This window comes from Penicillium canariense (genome assembly GCF_028826845.1).
Source record: "Penicillium canariense strain IBT 26290 chromosome Unknown utg000007l_segment0_segment0, whole genome shotgun sequence".
Taxonomy (NCBI): Eukaryota; Fungi; Ascomycota; class Eurotiomycetes; order Eurotiales; family Aspergillaceae; genus Penicillium; species Penicillium canariense.
In genome coordinates, this window is record NW_026622734.1 from 1,378,884 (window position 1) to 1,396,281 (window position 17,398).

Genomic DNA, 17,398 nt, shown 5'->3' on the forward strand with positions numbered 1-17,398 from the left:
ACCGCTAATCCCCCCGGGCTCTGCGCTGGGAAAGTGAACCCCCAGCGTGACCAGACCACATAGACTAGACTACGCCATGCACACCGAGGCGAGGGTAAGTACCGTACGGCGCCGTGCCCTATCCACGGTCCAGCCTAGCCTCGTGCATCCACTCCCTTGCGTCAGCCCTGCTGCTCCCTCGGCTCGCCCCGTCGCATTGCATCCAAACCCACCATGGTAAATCAGAACTAGTGCCCCCGTTGTTCCTCCCGGGGCATGATTGGCACGCGTACGCTGTGCTGCGCGTGGATGGTGGGGTGTATGAGAGGAGGGTTGTATTTGCTCTTTGGGGCGTTGGGTATGGTTCAGATTGTGATGTGGTGCTGGTGATGACGATCATCCTACCGGAAAAGTTTGGAAAGTACGTGCAAGGGCGGCTAGTGATGTGGATTTGGATGAGGGGGGATATCGATGGGGCTTTTGTGACTTGACTGGGATGAGAGGGAGAGAAAGAGGCTGGTGAGAGGAGAACAGGTCTGGATTATGCTAGGCGTTGGGATGGGGGGTTCGAACGGGAATCGGAAATCGGACTTGGATTTCAGGGACATCGTATGCCTCTTTTACTGCCTGTGCACCTCGACTGTGACTCCGTTTACGGTACGGTACGTCCGCCGGCTGGTCACTTTACATATCCAAAGTGTACGTGGTCTCCATTCTCCTTCGTGAGTGATCGATGTATCGGCTCATGCTGTTCTATACCTAGCTAGTTCAAGAGAGATCAAATCAGAGAGGGTATAGATTCAAGTCGACCTGACAACATCACTATCAACATCATAACGGAACCACGACCACAACCAACCGACCCCTTAACAGGAGGCATCCAAAACTCCATAGCACCAGAGCGGGAAAGCCACTCAACGACAGAAAATATCACCCAAATTTTAGCAGGCAGGGGGTTATCAGGCAACAAACTGCCCGGCACTCATTTATGGACTAAAAAATTGACAGTCGAGATAGAACAGTGGGAAACCAATGGGGAAAATGGGGGAAGGGGGTAGTGGAGGGGAAGACCGAAATCTGGGATATTCCCAAGCCAAACAAGAGAAAGGAAAGAATTTCGTGAGATATATAGAGGGTAAAGGGTGGAATGGGCATCATGCCATCGTCTCCCGTCGTCGGAACAGCTCTCGTCATCAACATGTCGTATCGTGGCTCATGTCAATTCATATCTAGACATGGCATCGATTATATTCAAGCCAAGCTGGCCGATCCAGCAGCGGCAGTGCCCCAACGCAGTCTCTTGAGACTGCCACGGACAGCTTCTTGCCCACAGGCCGCCGATGACCGCGCACCCGGGACGCCGCCATCCCCCATCACGCCCATCTCAGCCCGCCCAACTTCTCGGCCGAGCATGTATCCAGCGGAGAAGCTGATAGCCGAAAAGAGGACCACGACACCCGCGCTGATAACCCACGTCATGATCGTGGGGCTGATGGGGGCCGTCGAGTCGGACAGACTTGCGCGGCGAGTCTTCTTGGTAGCGGCGCTGCGGTCTTTGGGAGAGGCGGAGCGGCGTTTTGCTTTTGACGTGGACGGGCCGTGTGGCACCACGAGGGGTCTGCGGCGGGCGGGACCCACTGAGGGGCTGGTTTCTGTACACCGGGTTGGGGAGGAACGCTCTTCGCCGCTCTCTTCGCCCATGGCGACGGATTCGCCGACAAGCCGGAATGAGGCTGGTGGGGCTGCGCCTGAGGGGCTGGATTGCAGGTGTGGGGAGTCTGTCTTGGGTAGCCCTCGGGCAGCGGCTGCACAGGACAGGAGGGTGGAGAGACTGGCACGAAGAGCGGCATCGTGGTCGGCGTGATGGGAGGGCGAGATCATATTGTAAGGGCTGTGCTGGGACTGTTGGGATCTGCGAGATGCTCGTGTGCTGGGGTAAGAATCTCGCCGGATCTCAGTGCGCCGGCTTGAGTTCGACAAGACGCTGGGCTGAGAGCGGCGGGACTCCGAAGGTCGAGTCCAGGAGGGATCTGTTGTGTTGGGTGGATGGGAGAAAACGTTGGGTTGAGGGACAAATGGCGATGGGCTGATACCCATTCCCAAGGCAGTAGATGTATCATCTCCATCATCGCTGTCGGCTTCATCAGAGGGGGATGCGAGGGGCACAGGTAGCGATGTAGGTCGGACAGGGCGGTTGATATCCTCGTTGGAGCTACTCATGGGCGGATCTGATTCGCTTTCGCTCTCCTCATATTCCTCCTGGCTGCTGCTCGCCAGACTGGCCTCCCGCGACGAGTAGTCCACTTGGGCGGTGGCCACGGCAGCCAAATGCTGCATGCGCCGTCGGCGACTTCGGTGCTGATACATGCCTGCCTCGCGATGTTCCACCTGGAGCCCAGTGGTGATGATATCGTCGTTGGTTGCGGCCGATGACAGAGATGAGGATGATGGCTGAGATGATACTTCGATCCAAGAGTCTATATAATATTGCAGTGAGTACATTGCGAAGCACGGGCGAGACGAAACAGTTTATCCATGACGAAACACGATCGGCAGGAGGGGGGCCGGGGGGAAGGAGGGGTCAGAGATAAAAGTGCAGAGACCGAGTATAAAAGGGCTTAACATACCCTCTGATCTCATGGGCGCCGCACCGGACAACCGGGGCTGACCACTTCGGCCATTCTGTTCGCGCGGCTGGCCATCGCGCATCAGTTGACTTGCGGCTCTGGGTTCGCGCACCTGACCGAGCAGGTCGCAGTGGTTTGGTTGCATGGCCTCAGAGATAGGGGGGAGGACTGGGGGAGGGAGGGAGAGGTACAGATAGAAATAAGAGAGATGATGAGAGAGAGGAACTGTGATGGGATCAGGCCACCCGGTGTGAGGAACAAGAGCGGTCAAGCGTGGGGAAAAGGCAATCAATGAGGTTTATCGGTTTATCTTATCAATGTGGGGAGGCGTCGATCCACTCCATCGCTGATGCCCAACCCTGGTCTTGGCTGCCTGCGATCACTGCTGCGTTGGGTTTTCGTCGCAGTGGAGTCGAGCAGCGAGGGATCAGATAGAGGGTGCTGGCATATGAAGATGAAGTTCGTAGGCTTTGTGGTGGGAGAGAAAGAAAAAAGGGGAAAAGGAGTGGGAGAGTTGAAGAGTGGATGATGAGGTGATCAGCAGACGGGACAGGTGATTTGCAGCCCGTGACTGATGCCACCGATAGATGCCCAGGAGGGAGGCAAGTGGAGAGGGCAGCCCAGGCGATGGGGAGAGAGAAGGGAAGAAGTAAGGTGGAAAAAGAAAACAGTAAGTACAAGGGTAGTCGATGAAAATAAAAGTGAGTAGGACAATTTAAATCGAAACCTACACCCAGGATTATTCCACCAGCGATCGCGAAAACGAGGCCAGCACAAACAAAGATTCCATGCGGGGAAGGTGGGGCGGTGGAGAGCAGCAGTACTTGCCCTACAACGGGACTTGAACAGCGTTCTACGTTCAACACACCAAACTTGACCAGAACAGGACGGCTTCATACGGAAGATGGCTTATTAATTTACCGGAGGGAAGCGTTCAATGAGGTATAATGAGATTACAATTCAGCCTATCAAGCAGACTATGGAAAAATACAGAAACTTTTTAAAAACCTGGCCCAGCTTACACGCAGAAAAGTGCAAATGATCATGTCAGTAGCGAGAAGAAAGCAAAGACAAGGAGGAGAGCAGCTTAGAAGGTAACCTTGGTACCCTTGAACTCAGGGATGCTGCCCTTGGCCTTGTTGTAGCCACCCTGGCCACCGAAGCCACCACCACCACCGCCGCGGCCACCGAAGCCACCACGACCACCACGGGCACCACCACGACCACCGCCACGACCACCGCCACGGCCACCACCGAAACCACCACCGCCGAAACCACCACCCTCACGGGGAGGACGGGGGGTGCTGAAGTCCAGGCGCAGGGGACGGCCCTCGAGGTCCTGGCCCTGGAGCTGGGAGTGAGCGTTGCGGGCCTCATCAACGGAGGAGAACTGGACGTAGCCGAAGCCCTTGGGACGGCCATCGTCGGGGTTGGTGGGCAGGCGGATACCCAGGATGGTACCCTGTTCACCGAAGACGTCACGGAGAGCATCCTCGGAGGCGCTGAAGGGAAGGTTGCCAACGAACAGGGTGTCGCTCTCGGGGCTGGTCGAGTCACCGAAGCTACGGGCGCGAGTCTGGGCGCGGTCACGGCCACCCTGGGGCTGCTGGGCGTTGTTCTGACGGCCAGTGGCGTAGTCAAGGTTGATGGTACGGCCATCGATCTCGGCACCCTTCTTGGCCTCGAAGGCCTTGGCAGCATCAGCAGCGTTGGCGTACTCGACGTAACCGAAACTATACAAGGAGGACGATTAGCATTCCAAAATTTATATACGGAGGAGAGTGTTGACAACTTACCCACGCGAGCGACCGGATTCGCGGTCAGTGACGATACGGCAGCCAGTCATCTCACCGTACTCGGCGAATTCGCGCTGGAGCCAATCCTCATCAACGTTCCACGAGAGGTTACCAACGAACAGGTTGGCGGAAGCACCCTCGGGAGCCTCCTCGGTCTTGGACTTCTTAGCAGCAGCGACGGGCTCCTCCTCGGCCTTGCGCTTCTTGGAGGGCTTCTCCTCAGCCTCGGACTCGGAGTCAGAGCTGTCAGAGCTGTCAGAGCCAGACTCAGAGTCGTCAGAGGACTCCTATTCAAGACAAATAGGTCAGTGGTATGTTCGTAAAGTAAAGTGAAGTTTGGTGAGGGCTATATGCATACCTTCTCGGCCTTGGCCTTGGCAGGAGCCTCATCCTCGGACTCAGAGTCAGACTCAGAGTCGGACGAGTCAGAGCTCTCCTTCTCAGCAGCCTTCTTAGCGACAGGCTTCTCCTCCTCGGACTCGTCCTCGGAAGAGTCAGACTCGGCCTCAGAAGAAGACTCCTCCTTCTTGGCAGTCTTCTTGGCAGCCTTCTTGGGAGCGGGCTTCTCATCCTCGGACTCGTCCTCGGAAGAGTCGGCAGACTCCTCGGAAGAGGACTCCTCCTTCTTCTCAACCTTCTTAGAATCCTTCTTGACCGGCTTCTCGTCCTCGCTCTCGCTCTCGCTGGAGGAGGAGGCGTCCTTCATGTCCTCATCGCTGTCGGACTCGGACTCGGAGGAGCTGCTGGGGGTAGGCTCCTTCTTCTTGTTCTTGCTGGAAGTCTTGGCCTCCTTGCCAGCGACCTTGCGAGCGACGTCCTTGGACTTAGCGGCGGGAGACGCGGCAGCCTTGGTGACACCGGCGTCCTTGACCTTGGACAGGGCCTTGCTGGCCTTCTTATCAACCTTGGAGGAAACCTTGGTCTTCGACATTGTGAACTAGAGAAAAGCACAAACAGATGTTAGCATTGTGTGACAAGGCCCTGGGGTCTGTTCACATCCCACATACTGTGGTTGATCAAAGTGTGTGAAGAGGTTTTGGTTTGGTTTTTGTGTGCGGCAGAGCCAACAAATTCCTCAATCGCGACCCGTGTTTTTGATGTGAAAGAATGATAACCCTCGGGAGATAGAAACAGCCAGGAGTGATCTGATCACAGCTGGTAGATGCCCACAAGTAGCCCACAACCGACAGAGTTCAAGCCCACAGAGACCGGCACAGATACGCAACTGATCTGAAATGAAACCCACGAGGAATATGAATGTCCCACAGAGCCCACAAGATGTGCAGTATTTTGAAGCCCACAGCCCTCGATGTGAAAAGCCCACTTAAAGTGTCTGTTGAAGTACTTTGCAAGTACGGAACCCACGCAGCTGCGTCAGTTAGTGGGGAGGGGGAGGGGAAGAGATGTACTTATTGTGAGAAGCGAATACGATGCTTCGAAGAAAAGATGCTAACACGGAGAAGTGATAGCAAGGGAAGAAAGTAAGGTGTGGTTGGGGAGGATGAAGAAGAAGAAAAAAAAAAAGTTGCGCAGCTGGGGGAAGCTTCTGATAAGAAGAAAACTTTGCAGAAAAAATTTCGGAGGCTGGCAGAACACCACGCCGCCTGCCCGACATGGTTAGAACCAGGCACTGCCTAGCAAATGCGGTGGACACACAGTGGGTACCTGGCGGGTACCTCGGGGCGACTCTCCTTCCACTCGCGTGTGGCCCGGCCAGCGGCAGTTACATGTCACCGCATGGTACTTTGTCCTCCGACTGGCTTCCTTCGCAATCGCTATACTTCGTCCCAACCCTTCCCGTTCGTCTCCGACGGACCCTGTACGTGTCGAGCGCTCCTCTCCCTCGCTGTCTGTGGTGGAAGTCAATGGGACGCGCTGAAGGTGCCAGCTGGCCAGTCTTATGATGGCCCCTCCTACTCCGTCCTCGCATCGCCCACGCAAGAAGAGAAAGGTCGCGATCTCACCTGGCTCAAACAATAGCCTGATCATGGATACCGGAGATGGACGACAAACGCCTGCATTTCCCTTGGTCTCGTTCCTCTGGGCCGCGCGAGCCGGCATCTCACAATGGCTGATTCTGCCTCTCACTCTCATGGCCGTCGGCCTCTTCCGGTGGGCTGTCAGTCTCTGGGGTTACTCGGGTAGGAGAATTGGTCTTTTTTCGGTAGCATGGCTGCTAATAACGCGCAGGGCTCAATGTCCCACCAATGCACGGCGATTTCGAGGCGCAGAGGCACTGGATGGAAATCACCACGCATCTGCCAATGGCGAACTGGTATCTCTATGATCTGCAATATTGGGGCCTCGACTATCCCCCGTTGACCGCATACCATAGCTGGTTGTGTGGTAGAATGTAGGCTCCCTCTTCATTCAATATTACGCTTTTGTGGTAGGGCTCTGCTAACGAAGTAAGTGGCTCCGCGTTTGATCCTACATGGTTCGCTTTGGACAAGTCTCGGGGAATTGAAGGCCCCGACTTGAAGGTCTACATGCGTGCCACCGTGGTCATCTCCGAATACCTAGTCTATATCCCGGCCGTCGTCAACTTCCTTCGCCGGTATACTCGTATGCATGGTGTGCATGCCTGGTCTGCCTCCATCGCTCTTGTCGCCGTCCTCCTACAGCCGGCCACTATTCTCATCGACCATGGCCACTTCCAATATAATACGGTGATGCTGGGATTAGTGGTCGCGAGCTTGGATGCCATCTTGGCCGGGCGTATGCTCTGGGCTTGCATCTTCTTTGTTGGTGCATTGGGATTCAAGCAGATGGCATTGTACTATGCACCTGTCATGTTCGCCTATCTTCTGGGCATTTGCGTTTTCCCGCGGATCCGCTTCCTCCGACTAATTAACATTGCACTCATCACGCTCGCTGCATTTGCCTTGTTGTTCGCCCCGCTCCTTTATGGAGCTACCCACGCGGAGGCTCGGGAGCTATTTGCATCGTCGCCCCAGCCTCCGCTGTTGCAATCGCTTCCGGTTTCTCTCGATCAGAATTCGACGGCGTACGCTTTACTTTTCCAAACGACGCAAATCGTCCACCGCGTGTTCCCATTCGCCCGCGGCCTGTTTGAGGACAAAGTGGCGAACGCTTGGTGCGCAATCCACATATTCTACAAGCTCAACCGCTTCGATACTTCCCTGTTACAGCGGGCGTCTCTCGGCGCCACATTGGCCTCGATCATTGTTCCTTGTGCCATCATCTTCCGCCACCCCCGGGCTTCTCTCCTACTCCCCGCTCTTTCCTGCGTCTCGTGGGGCTTCTTCCTGTTCTCTTTCCAGGTTCACGAAAAGAGCGTCCTTCTTCCTCTCCTTCCCATGACCCTGACCTTGGCTGGCGACGGTGGCCTCAGCAAACAGAACCGCGCGTGGGTTGGCTGGGCCAATATTCTTGGCTCATGGACCATGTACCCACTTCTCAAGCGCGACGAACTGCGAGTTCCCTACGTTGTCATGACTCTACTCTGGGCCTATCTGATGGGTCTTCCTCCGGTTTCATTGGAGATTTTTCGGAGCCGGGCTTCACTCGAAGATACCCAGCTCGAGCCGCATCTTTTCAGCAAGCTCTTACATCTGGCCTTCTATCTGGCCATGGTTGGCTGGCATGTCCTGGAAGCGTTTGTGGCTCCGCCTGCCGGCAAACCAGATCTGTGGGTGGTTCTCAACGCACTTATCGGTGCCGGTGGATTTGGGCTTGCGTATATTTGGTGCATGTGGAATTTGGTCACCCAGTGTCGTAAAATTGACCGTCAGGCAGCTGAGGAGATCCGGAGGAAGAAGCAGTAAAGAAAGTTCTTGGGAAGCGTGCGCTTTCGGTGATACCCCATTATAAATGTGTTGCTCTGGGAAAAGTTGTCCTGTCAGTTTGATATTGTTGAATTCCTTCCCGTGGATACCTGGTTCTTTTGCTGTAGGAGATGAGACGGTATATTGGTAATTGGTCTATCCAACATAAAAGTACAATGGTACCACAGGATTTTCCATGCTCCCACCGGGGGGGCAGAGGCCCGACGATATCCGCGAAGTAAAAGTTAAAGAACTCCAGCCAGTAGATGCCAAATGCTATGGTACAGTTGTGAGGTATTATACAGGACAGAGATGATTGTAGCAACCGCAGTCTAGACCTTGAAGCCATAGCCAGCCATGCAAGTCTTGTACTGCTCAATCATCGACTTGCACTCCTTAGCGGGATCGTCTGACTTGGAGAAGAGCATGCAGTCATCGCGGGCGGTCTTCTCGTCTTTGCAGACACAGCAGGGCTACAGCAAGTGGCGGGTCAGTCGGGCACTGCGCTCTTTATTCCATGCGACATCACGGAGGCATACCTTGGGCTTTTCGGATTGAGCGGGCTGGGTCTTAGGCTCGGCTGGAGCGGGAGCAGGTTTTTCTTCAACGGCAATTGTTAGTGAAACGGGTTGCTGGGTCAATGGCTCAATCCGTAGACCCTTGCTCAATGCACCAGTAGTGGTTGAGTAGCGGATCTGCGACTGGCGCATAAATGGAGAGATCAGAACCGACCACTGGAGGATCCGAAAAGCCACGACATTGTGGAGGTTTCGGTCTATCAGACAAAGGTGATCAACACAGAGATGGGAGTAGAAGTAGGCCTGCAGCGAGAGCGAAAGATGTCGGAGCAATGGCGAAGAGACCATCGGTAACATTATTAATCCAGCGCCGGTGGTCTGCATCGCCGCCCGTAGTGATTTTTTTTGTTATCGACATAACAACCCCGGCTGCCTTCCTTTTTTGCCTCCCTCTCTGCCCCTGGACTCCTGGACTCTGTCGCTCTTTGAGCTTGTTCTGCATTGCTCACACTTTCCTTCCGCTGCTGGAACCCGTTCCCAGTCCAATCTCCAATCCTTCAATCCGATTTGTCTTTTTCCCCTGAACCACACTCACTACCCCGCCATGGCCCCTCCTAAGGTCTTCTCCCTCGAGGGCAAAGGACTCAAGCTCGACACCGCGGAGGACATTGATGTGCACATCCAGCCTCTTGTCGAGAGCACCGACTACACTGAGATTCGCTTTGGCGGAAACACCCTCGGTGTTGGTGCGTCGGAGCGCCTCGCCGCTGTCATCGCTACCCAGACGAGTCTCGAAGTTGCCGACCTCGCCGATATCTTTACCTCGCGTCTTCTGTCCGAGATCCCTCCTGCCTTGAAGTCCCTACTGGACGCCCTCCTCGAGATCTCCACCGTTCACACCGTCAACCTGTCTGACAATGCCTTCGGCCTCAACACACAGGCGCCCCTCGTCGATTTCCTGTCGCGTCACATCCCGCTTCGCCACCTGATCCTGAACAACAACGGCCTCGGCCCCGCTGCTGGTACTTTGATTGCTGATGCCCTCAGCAAGCTTGCTGAGCGCAAGGAGGAGGCCCGCAAGGAGGGCAAAGAGGTTGCTCTGCTGGAGAGTATTGTCTGCGGCCGCAATCGTCTGGAGAATGGCAGTATGGAGGCTTGGGCTCGTGCCTACGAGAAGCACGCTGCGGGTATGAAGTCCGTTAAGATGACCCAGAACGGTATCCGCCAGGAGGGTACCTCGCACCTGCTGAAGAATGGTCTTCGCCACTGCAGCGCCCTTGAGGTTCTGGATCTCCAGGACAACACGTTTACTGTTATGGGATCTACTGCTCTGGCTAGCGTCCTGGAGGGCTGGCCTGCTCTGGTTGAGCTGGGCGTTGGTGACTGCCTCCTTTCTGCCCGTGGTGGTGTGAAGGTTGCCCATGCTCTCGCTGCCAACAAGAACCAGAATCTCCAGATCCTGCGTCTGCAGTACAACGAGATCAAGGCTGAGGGTGTGAAGGTCCTCACCCATGCTGCTAAGACCGCTCTCCCCAGCCTACGCCGTGTCGAACTGAATGGCAACATTTTCTCGGAGGATGACCCCAACATCACCGACCTGCGCGAGCTGCTGGAGGCGCGTCAGGAGAAGCATGGCTCCGAGGAGGACCCCGAGGATACCTGGGGTGTTGACGAGCTAGATGAGCTCGATGAGGAGGAGTCCGAGGAAGAGGAGGAAGAGGAGGAGGAGGAGGAAGAGGAGCGCAAGGCTGAGAAGCTCCTGCAGGATGCCGAGCTCGCCGAGCAAGAGAAGGTGGCTCAGAAATCCGACAAAGAAGTCGATGAGCTGGCCGATGTTCTGGGCAGGACCGGTCTGTAGAATCCACTGGGGCTACTAGACTGCCGCTGCATTGGTGCTTTTGCTATCCGCCATTTACGGACTCTGGGGCCCTTCCGATCTCTGCACCTCGAGGTGTGCACCCTGGCGTCACGCACCGCTTCAGATGATGTGGTCCTCGCCCGCTTACCAGCTTACAACCATCTCCACCCCAGCGCAAGAGGTCCTGACTGACGACCCTGACGCCATCTCCCCAAAATTTCCCTTACCTCATATACCCTGTTGACGATGACGACTGCACATAATCCCCATTGATTTCACCCATACCATATGCATAGCCCTCACGAGCTCTGGTGCCTTGGGAGGATACAGAAACTCAATGCATATAGATCTGAATACACCCCTGGGCCTGCGCCAGCGACCATTTATTGCTTAATACTGATATTGTAATTCCCTATTTTCCCATTTGGGAGTGTTTGTAGCATGTTTTTCTCTTGTGTACATTCTATAGTCTTTTCCTGGTTTGATGGAGTGAGAAGTTTCCGAATCGGGAAGCCTCGTCTTGGCACTGGACCTCGGAGTTTCCCACTCTTTCTGCTTCTCGAGAGCCCCAACACTCCCCGTACGACGCAAGTTCTCCTCTCGACGCTTCACTCCTTTTTCGACCCCGGACCTCCCCCCTCGCTACGCCAGCACACCATCCTTGGTTGTACTCTCGGGGTAAGTGCCCGCGCAAAGCGCCCCTCTCACCCTCCCCTCGTCCATACACCTCGCCATTCGCGGTCGCAACAGGTTTGGTCGAGCACATGGAGTTTATGGGCCCTTTCTGGGCCTCTGTGCGGCTCGGTGATGGCAATATCCAAAGTTGGATGGTGGACACGTGCCGTCTGGAGATTGCGGGCTACTTGGTTCTGCGCAGTCTATCAGATGGCGGAGAACAAGAAATTTGTTTCCGACCATGTGTTCCCGGATTCTCCCTTCTGGATGACTAGCATGAATAGGCGCATACGATATTGCTCGACTGTGACTGTGACTGTGACCGGACATCCGCGAATCCGCCATAATGATTTCACTCTGCGATGGATGACTTGATGATTCGCTAACGAGTCTCTCATTCCACAGGCTGTGACGGGCTTCATCTTCCACAAATCCCCACGTTCTCTTTTCTATAAATTCCAACAGCGGTCTTCCTTTCCCGCCCACACCTTGGCCATGGATGCCAAAGAGATCGAAGCCAAGGCCAAAGCCTTGACCAAGGCCGCGACGCAGAATGAGAGTGGCTCCACGATTCTCGGCATGCTGAAGGATATTCAACAAGGCGTCAAGGCGACGGAGGATCTGTTGCGGCAGACGCGCATCGGTATCATCGTCAACAAGTTCAAGCAACACAAGTCCCCGGAGGTGGCACGGTTGTCAAGCGAGATTGTGTCGAAGTGGCGGAATGAAGTCAACAAGCAAAAGCAGGGCGGTGCATCAGCAGCGAGTCGGGGCTCGAGCTCACCACGGCCAGCACAGAACGGCACCGGCGCATCCACACCCGCGGCAGCGACCCCGTCCGATAAGGCATCAAAATTGTCCGTTCCACCAGACAAGCGGACGTGGAAGGCCGACGGGGTGGACACGGCTGTGACCGGGAACAGGGTGCGCGACAGCTGCATGGGGCTGATGTACGACGGCCTGTGCCTGGGGTCAGTCGAGTCGCCCAAGACCGTGCTCGCAAAGGCCTCGGCCGTCGAGAATGCCGCATACAAGTTCCTGGGTCCGGAGACCAAGGAGCAATACCGGACCAAGATGCGCAGTCTGTTCCAGAACCTGAAGAATAAGTCGAACCCCAACCTGCGCATCCGCGTGCTCGCCGGTGAAATCAGCCCGGACGACTTTGTGCGCATGTCCTCGGATGAGCTGCGGTCCGCGGAGCAGCGCGAGGCCGATGCCAAGATCAAGAAGGAGAACATGGACAAGGCCATGGTGGGCCAGCCCGAGCGCAGTGTCAGTACTAGTCTGCAGTGCGGCAAGTGCGGCCAGCGCAAGGTAACCTACACCGAGGCACAAACCCGCAGTGCTGATGAACCAATGACGCTGTTCTGTACGTGCCTGAACTGTGGGAAGTCCTGGCGCCAGTGAGTTAAACTAGACGCTGGAAATATGCGCTTCCATCCTCCCAGCTAGAGTGGTTGAATCTCGACGGGAGGGTGTGTATTGTTTTATGCTGGGGCCACGGTGTTTTCGCCTCTATGTCTGTTTCTATATTTCTTTTTCTTTTTTTTACGGGTATTCTCTTGCTGATTTGCGTTGCGATCTCTGCTTTCATTACGAAGGCCGGCAACTGGAGTTTGATGTGGGCTTTGGGGACGTGATATGTTTACTGCTGGCGGCTGCTCCCCCAGATATCAGCTTGTTGGGTCGGGGGAGAAGAGCTTCTCGACCTGGCTCAGTCGTTGATTGAGATATCTTTCTCGAAATAAGGTATCTTTTTTCTTGTATAAGAAACTAAAAAATGAAAAAGAGCTATACTCCCGCAAACGTCATCGTTATGTAAGGTCCAGCATCCTCCATTAGGTATCCCCCATAGCCAGCGACGACGATATCGACTTCAAAAGTGACAAGCATTCAGCTCCAAGTTACCATAATCGAATAATTGCCCCCTCGTGAAACCCCAACTCACCCCAACCCAACAGATCAACTTCCTCCACCATCTCCTAAGCACCACAATGGTCCCCCGCACGACCCTCCTCGAACCAGTACAATCCCTCCTGCATGCCCTCACCACCAAAACCCCCGACGCTCCCCTCACCACCCTCCTCCGGACCTTCACCACCCAGCCTGTACCACTAGTCCACGAACACGGCCTCCCCCAGCTAGCCCCCTTCCTCGGCCTCTCCTTCACTGGCCAGGATGGCGTAGCCCGCTACTTCGAGCTACTAGGAGACCACCTCTCCATCGCAAACATGACCTTCGAGCCCGACGACGCCTGGCTCGTCGACGACAGCTGCATGGCCGTCGTGCTGCGCGGCCACGCCACGTTCACCTGGAAGGACACCGGGCAGGCGTGGGACGAGACGTTTGTGTACCGGATTGCGCTGGCAGAGGAGATGAGTCCGGATGAGGAGCGGAGGGGGAAGTTGAGGGTTTGCGAATATCGCGTTTGGGCGGATACAGGGGCGGCGTATTTGGCGAGGCTGGGGAAGTTGGGGGATCTTGTGGGGGGCAGGGACACGGCTAAGGGGGGCGTAGAGGGGATTCATTTGCCTGGGGCGAAGGGGGGTTAGTGAAGGCGGGGAGACGAGGAGGTCGTTGGATCGGAAGAGGAGTGGATGTCAGGATGTGCTAGGGGCCGGGTTGAATGTCTATGGGAGTTGTGGGTGATGGATGTCTTTGGTTGTGAGGTGAGGTGATGTCCTATACAATGTCCAATATCGCATAGCCATAGCCAAAAGATAATGCATTGGTTTTATAATCTCTTTCCTGTTTTATCTATGTTGAGGGGAGTAGTGCTATCTATACCATTGGCTGTGTCATCCGGCTAGCATGCATGGTCGGAGGGTCGCAAGGAGGGTAGAGCCATGCAGAGATACGAGATCCACAGCCTGGCTGAGAGATCTCCGCGTATCGAGAGGAAACGCAGATATCCAAAGGATGGCAGACCGTCCCAAGCCACCCAGGATATCGAGAGGGACGTTATCCCTCAAACACATTCTGATTCAGCTCCACCCCCAGATCTTTCGCCATATTCTGCATCTGCGCCTCAATGTCATCCTCCATGCCACCCCCCAGCCTCAACCACTGCCGGATCTTCGTAAACCAGAAGAAGATATCACTTGTGAAAAGCACCATGCGGAACACCACATGCCGTCCCAGATTGCGAATCTTCTCTGCCAACGGCAGATCCGGCGCGTCGACCAGCGCGCGCGAGGCCCACATCCCCGTGATCTTCACACGGTTCACCGGCGAGCCCAGGAACTGGTTGTTCGCCTGGACGATGCGCAGGTTGCGGCCGATGAAGATCAGCTCGCGCGGCCACTTGCTCTCGTCGCCGAGGATCTCGCGAACGGCCTTGCGGGCCGCCTGCTGCATCTCGTAGTGGCGCTCGGCGCGCTCGGATTTGCTGAGGCCTTCGATGCCGCGGCGCGTGGACATGTCGCCGCCGCGGTAGGGGCGCATCAGCGTCGCGGAGGCGAAGATGTCGGCGTTATTGACGCCCCAGCCCTTGGCGATCTCGCCGAGGGTGCCGTTGTCGAAGGTCAGAAGCGCTTTCCAGAAGCGCGCGTATTGATGCCGGAAGCCCGGCTCCATGTGGATGTACAAGCCGTGGTCGATGAGCACCAGCTCCGGCTGGCCGGAGGGCTTGCGCCGGATGAAGATGTTTCCGGGGTGCGGATCGCAGTGTACCCAGCCGAAGAGGAACATCTGCGCGGAGAAGAGGTCGACCATGGTCGTCATCACGTCTTTGAGGGACAGCCCCAGCCCGCCGCGGTTGTTCTGGCCCTTCCAGTGGTTACGTTCGGGCTTGAGATTGGCTATTTGAGGGGGTTGAGGGACGGATTTGCTCTTCGGAGGATCGAGCGGTGTCCCGTGGCATCCAGGGCTCCCCTGACGCCAGCCACCACGCCATGTCCGGGTGATAGAGTCTTTGTCCCAGAGCCGTACGCCTTCAACCCACTCGGCGGTCATGACCCGCTTCGAGCTCAACTCGCGGAAGACCTTGGGGATGTACACCCGGTCACGCAGGCGAGGCTCACCGGCCACGAGTCGGGCCATGGTTTCTGAGTTGGTTGCCTCGTTCTCAAAGTCGGTCTCCAGCGAGAGGCGCTCGCTGATATAGGGGACGAGGCTATAGAAAGGAATGTCGAACAGCTTGCTGTAAATATAGGTGACAACTCTAGTAGAGGATGTTAGCCATTTCATTTCGGGTCTTCACCAATTGTCCAATGGCGATAATTCTCACTTGAAGGCCCACAAATCCCAGGCAAGTTGCTGTATAATCTCTCGTTTTTGAATCTTGATAGCAACCTCGCGGCCATCCTGCAGACGAGCCCAATGCACCTGAGCCACACTGGCACTCGCCCGCGCTTTCCGTTCCATAACGCCTTTTCCCGGCGCCCCATCGAACGAGACACCAAACACCTCCTCGGGGGACTTGCCAAAGTCCTCGCGGATGACCTTCTCAACGTCCTTCCAGTCATTCTGCGGCGCATCGTCAAACATGCGCGAGAACATCTGCTGGAACTCGGGCGGTAAGATTGCAGACTGCATGGCAATCGCCTGGCCCATCTTCAAATATAACCCACCATTGTGACGTAGGAGATCGGATAAGCGCTCCGCGTTACGAGCATGCACCGCCGTGATGGAACTCGCCAGCGGTGGGTGCGGACGGAAGTTGACTTTGTAGTCGATAGCAACCAGCAGGCCGAGGGAGAATGTCCGGGCGGTTCTCGTCAGCGACGAGGCGTAGAACTGCCTGTCGATGCCGTAGATGACGCCCGTGGCGATCGACGCGTAGACCAGCCGCCGCAGCCATTTCCGGGTTCGGGTGTAGGTCTTCGCGGGCGTCGGCTTGCCCAGGGAGCTTGGTGATGGAGGGACAAAGGGTTGGAATTCGCCGGGGTGAACGTAGCGACGGGGCAAAGGGCACCAGACGCCGCAGGGACGGGGTGCGACGGTAGGCCGCAGGGTGCGGAGGAGCGTCGTGTGCGCTAGGGTCATGGTGGGGGACGGCGATCAACGCATGGTGCAAGTGGAAACAGGTATTTGGGAGGGGAAAAGCGAGGCCTGGGCTTTCCCTGCTTATCAAGGAGCCGGGGAGGGGAGGGGAGGACGAACAAGAGTTACGGAGTTAGGAGCAACGATGCGACTCGGCCTGTCGTCATCCGCGGTGACGCCCGCGGAGCCGGGCCCGGACGAACTTGGGGACAAATCCGCCGACGGGGCTGAAGGATGACCTGGCGCAGACAATAATTATACACTTAGGGAAGGGATCTATCTAATGGCAAGGTCTAAATTACAGGTCCTCATGCTTATGTTCTTCCCGCGGAGGTTCCTCCTGCTTCTGACCCGCGCCCTCCTGCTTGTGCGGGCCCAATTGATTGCACACGCTCGCGTACTCGCGCATGTTATTCGGGATTGTGACATCCCACAGCTCATTCCCCTGTAGAAACTTGTACTGCTCCTTGCACGCCGCATCTGACGCCATCGGCAGCAGAATCGGGAGGTGCTTAATCGACGCCTTAAAGAAGTGACGCTTGAAGCAGTTCCCAAAGTCGGCCAGCGTCACCGGGTCGGAGCAGATGTGTCGCCCGCCGAGCATTGGCCCGCACTGGTCTTTGATGATCGTCGCGACGTCGTCACCCATCTTCAGCAAGGCCTCCTCCTGGTGTGGGACATTCATGCGCTTCATGAGGTTGCGCACGGCGGGGACGAAGCTGTTGTTGCGAGTCCAGAGGTCCCAGTGGGGGACGGTAGGCTGGCAGCCGCGCTCGCAGATTTCACTCTGGAAGAGGTCGAACAGGTGGCTTGGTCGGCCAACAAGTGCAGAGGCAACTTTGAGGCATGAGAGGCCGATGGCGTTGACGGGGGCGAGGACGAGGAAAAGGAGGAGAAAGACACGGTCGATGGGGAGGCGCATGGTAGCGTGGGTGGAAGGAGCGACGAGGAGGAGCAATGCGGATGAGAAAATATCAGATGATGGGCAAGACGATCGCCAGATAACTTGTCAAATGTACGGAGTATTGTCCACAGTCAAGTCGATGTCTGCGCAAAGGCTCAGTTCCCCGCGATTGCACGGGTGGAGTGCGGAGAGAAGCTGGGACTGGCGTCTTTCGGGTGGCTGAGCCTCCGGACTTTATTCTAGGCTCATCTGGCGCCTAGGCTGATAACA

At 56.2% G+C, this 17,398-nt stretch overlaps 9 protein-coding genes across 9 annotated transcripts; 4 read left to right on the forward strand and 5 right to left on the reverse strand.

Moving 5' to 3' along the window:
• Positions 1–1,230: 1,230 nt before the first annotated feature.
• On the reverse strand, positions 1,231–2,751 carry N7482_009514 (uncharacterized protein; the record flags this gene model as incomplete). The annotated part of the gene is made up of 2 exons (XM_056691638.1): positions 1,231–2,456; positions 2,607–2,751. 2 exons carry the CDS (start codon positions 2,749–2,751, stop codon positions 1,231–1,233), a joined length of 1,371 nt encoding a protein of 456 aa, XP_056539344.1.
• Positions 2,752–3,693: 942 nt separating this feature from the next.
• On the reverse strand, positions 3,694–5,333 carry N7482_009515 (putative nucleolin protein Nsr1; the record flags this gene model as incomplete). Its single annotated transcript, XM_056691639.1, has 3 exons — positions 3,694–4,339; positions 4,403–4,689; positions 4,761–5,333. The coding sequence occupies 3 exons, from the start codon at positions 5,331–5,333 to the stop codon at positions 3,694–3,696; spliced, it is 1,506 nt and encodes a 501-aa protein (XP_056539345.1).
• Positions 5,334–6,305: 972 nt separating this feature from the next.
• Positions 6,306–8,190, forward strand: N7482_009516 (dolichyl-P-Glc:Man(9)GlcNAc(2)-PP-dolichol alpha-1,3-glucosyltransferase ALG6; the record flags this gene model as incomplete). Its single annotated transcript, XM_056691640.1, has 3 exons — positions 6,306–6,543; positions 6,593–6,755; positions 6,816–8,190. The coding sequence occupies 3 exons, from the start codon at positions 6,306–6,308 to the stop codon at positions 8,188–8,190; spliced, it is 1,776 nt and encodes a 591-aa protein (XP_056539346.1).
• Positions 8,191–8,522: 332 nt separating this feature from the next.
• N7482_009517 (copper metallochaperone COX17) lies at positions 8,523–8,900 on the reverse strand (the record flags this gene model as incomplete). The annotated part of the gene is made up of 2 exons (XM_056691641.1): positions 8,523–8,663; positions 8,730–8,900. The coding sequence occupies 2 exons, from the start codon at positions 8,898–8,900 to the stop codon at positions 8,523–8,525; spliced, it is 312 nt and encodes a 103-aa protein (XP_056539347.1).
• A 412-nt stretch (positions 8,901–9,312) lies between these two features.
• Positions 9,313–10,566, forward strand: N7482_009518 (GTPase-activating protein RNA1; the record flags this gene model as incomplete). Its single annotated transcript, XM_056691642.1, has 1 exon — positions 9,313–10,566. The coding sequence occupies one exon, from the start codon at positions 9,313–9,315 to the stop codon at positions 10,564–10,566; it is 1,254 nt and encodes a 417-aa protein (XP_056539348.1).
• Positions 10,567–11,736: 1,170 nt separating this feature from the next.
• Positions 11,737–12,648, forward strand: N7482_009519 (transcription elongation factor DST1; the record flags this gene model as incomplete). Its single annotated transcript, XM_056691643.1, has 1 exon — positions 11,737–12,648. One exon carries the CDS (start codon positions 11,737–11,739, stop codon positions 12,646–12,648), a length of 912 nt encoding a protein of 303 aa, XP_056539349.1.
• Positions 12,649–13,235: 587 nt separating this feature from the next.
• On the forward strand, positions 13,236–13,793 carry N7482_009520 (uncharacterized protein; the record flags this gene model as incomplete). The annotated part of the gene is made up of 1 exon (XM_056691644.1): positions 13,236–13,793. One exon carries the CDS (start codon positions 13,236–13,238, stop codon positions 13,791–13,793), a length of 558 nt encoding a protein of 185 aa, XP_056539350.1.
• A 409-nt stretch (positions 13,794–14,202) lies between these two features.
• Positions 14,203–16,227, reverse strand: N7482_009521 (ABC1 kinase family protein; the record flags this gene model as incomplete). The annotated part of the gene is made up of 2 exons (XM_056691645.1): positions 14,203–15,403; positions 15,470–16,227. The coding sequence occupies 2 exons, from the start codon at positions 16,225–16,227 to the stop codon at positions 14,203–14,205; spliced, it is 1,959 nt and encodes a 652-aa protein (XP_056539351.1).
• Positions 16,228–16,522: 295 nt separating this feature from the next.
• N7482_009522 (uncharacterized protein) lies at positions 16,523–17,146 on the reverse strand (the record flags this gene model as incomplete). The annotated part of the gene is made up of 1 exon (XM_056691646.1): positions 16,523–17,146. One exon carries the CDS (start codon positions 17,144–17,146, stop codon positions 16,523–16,525), a length of 624 nt encoding a protein of 207 aa, XP_056539352.1.
• Between the last annotated feature and the right edge of the window lie 252 nt (positions 17,147–17,398).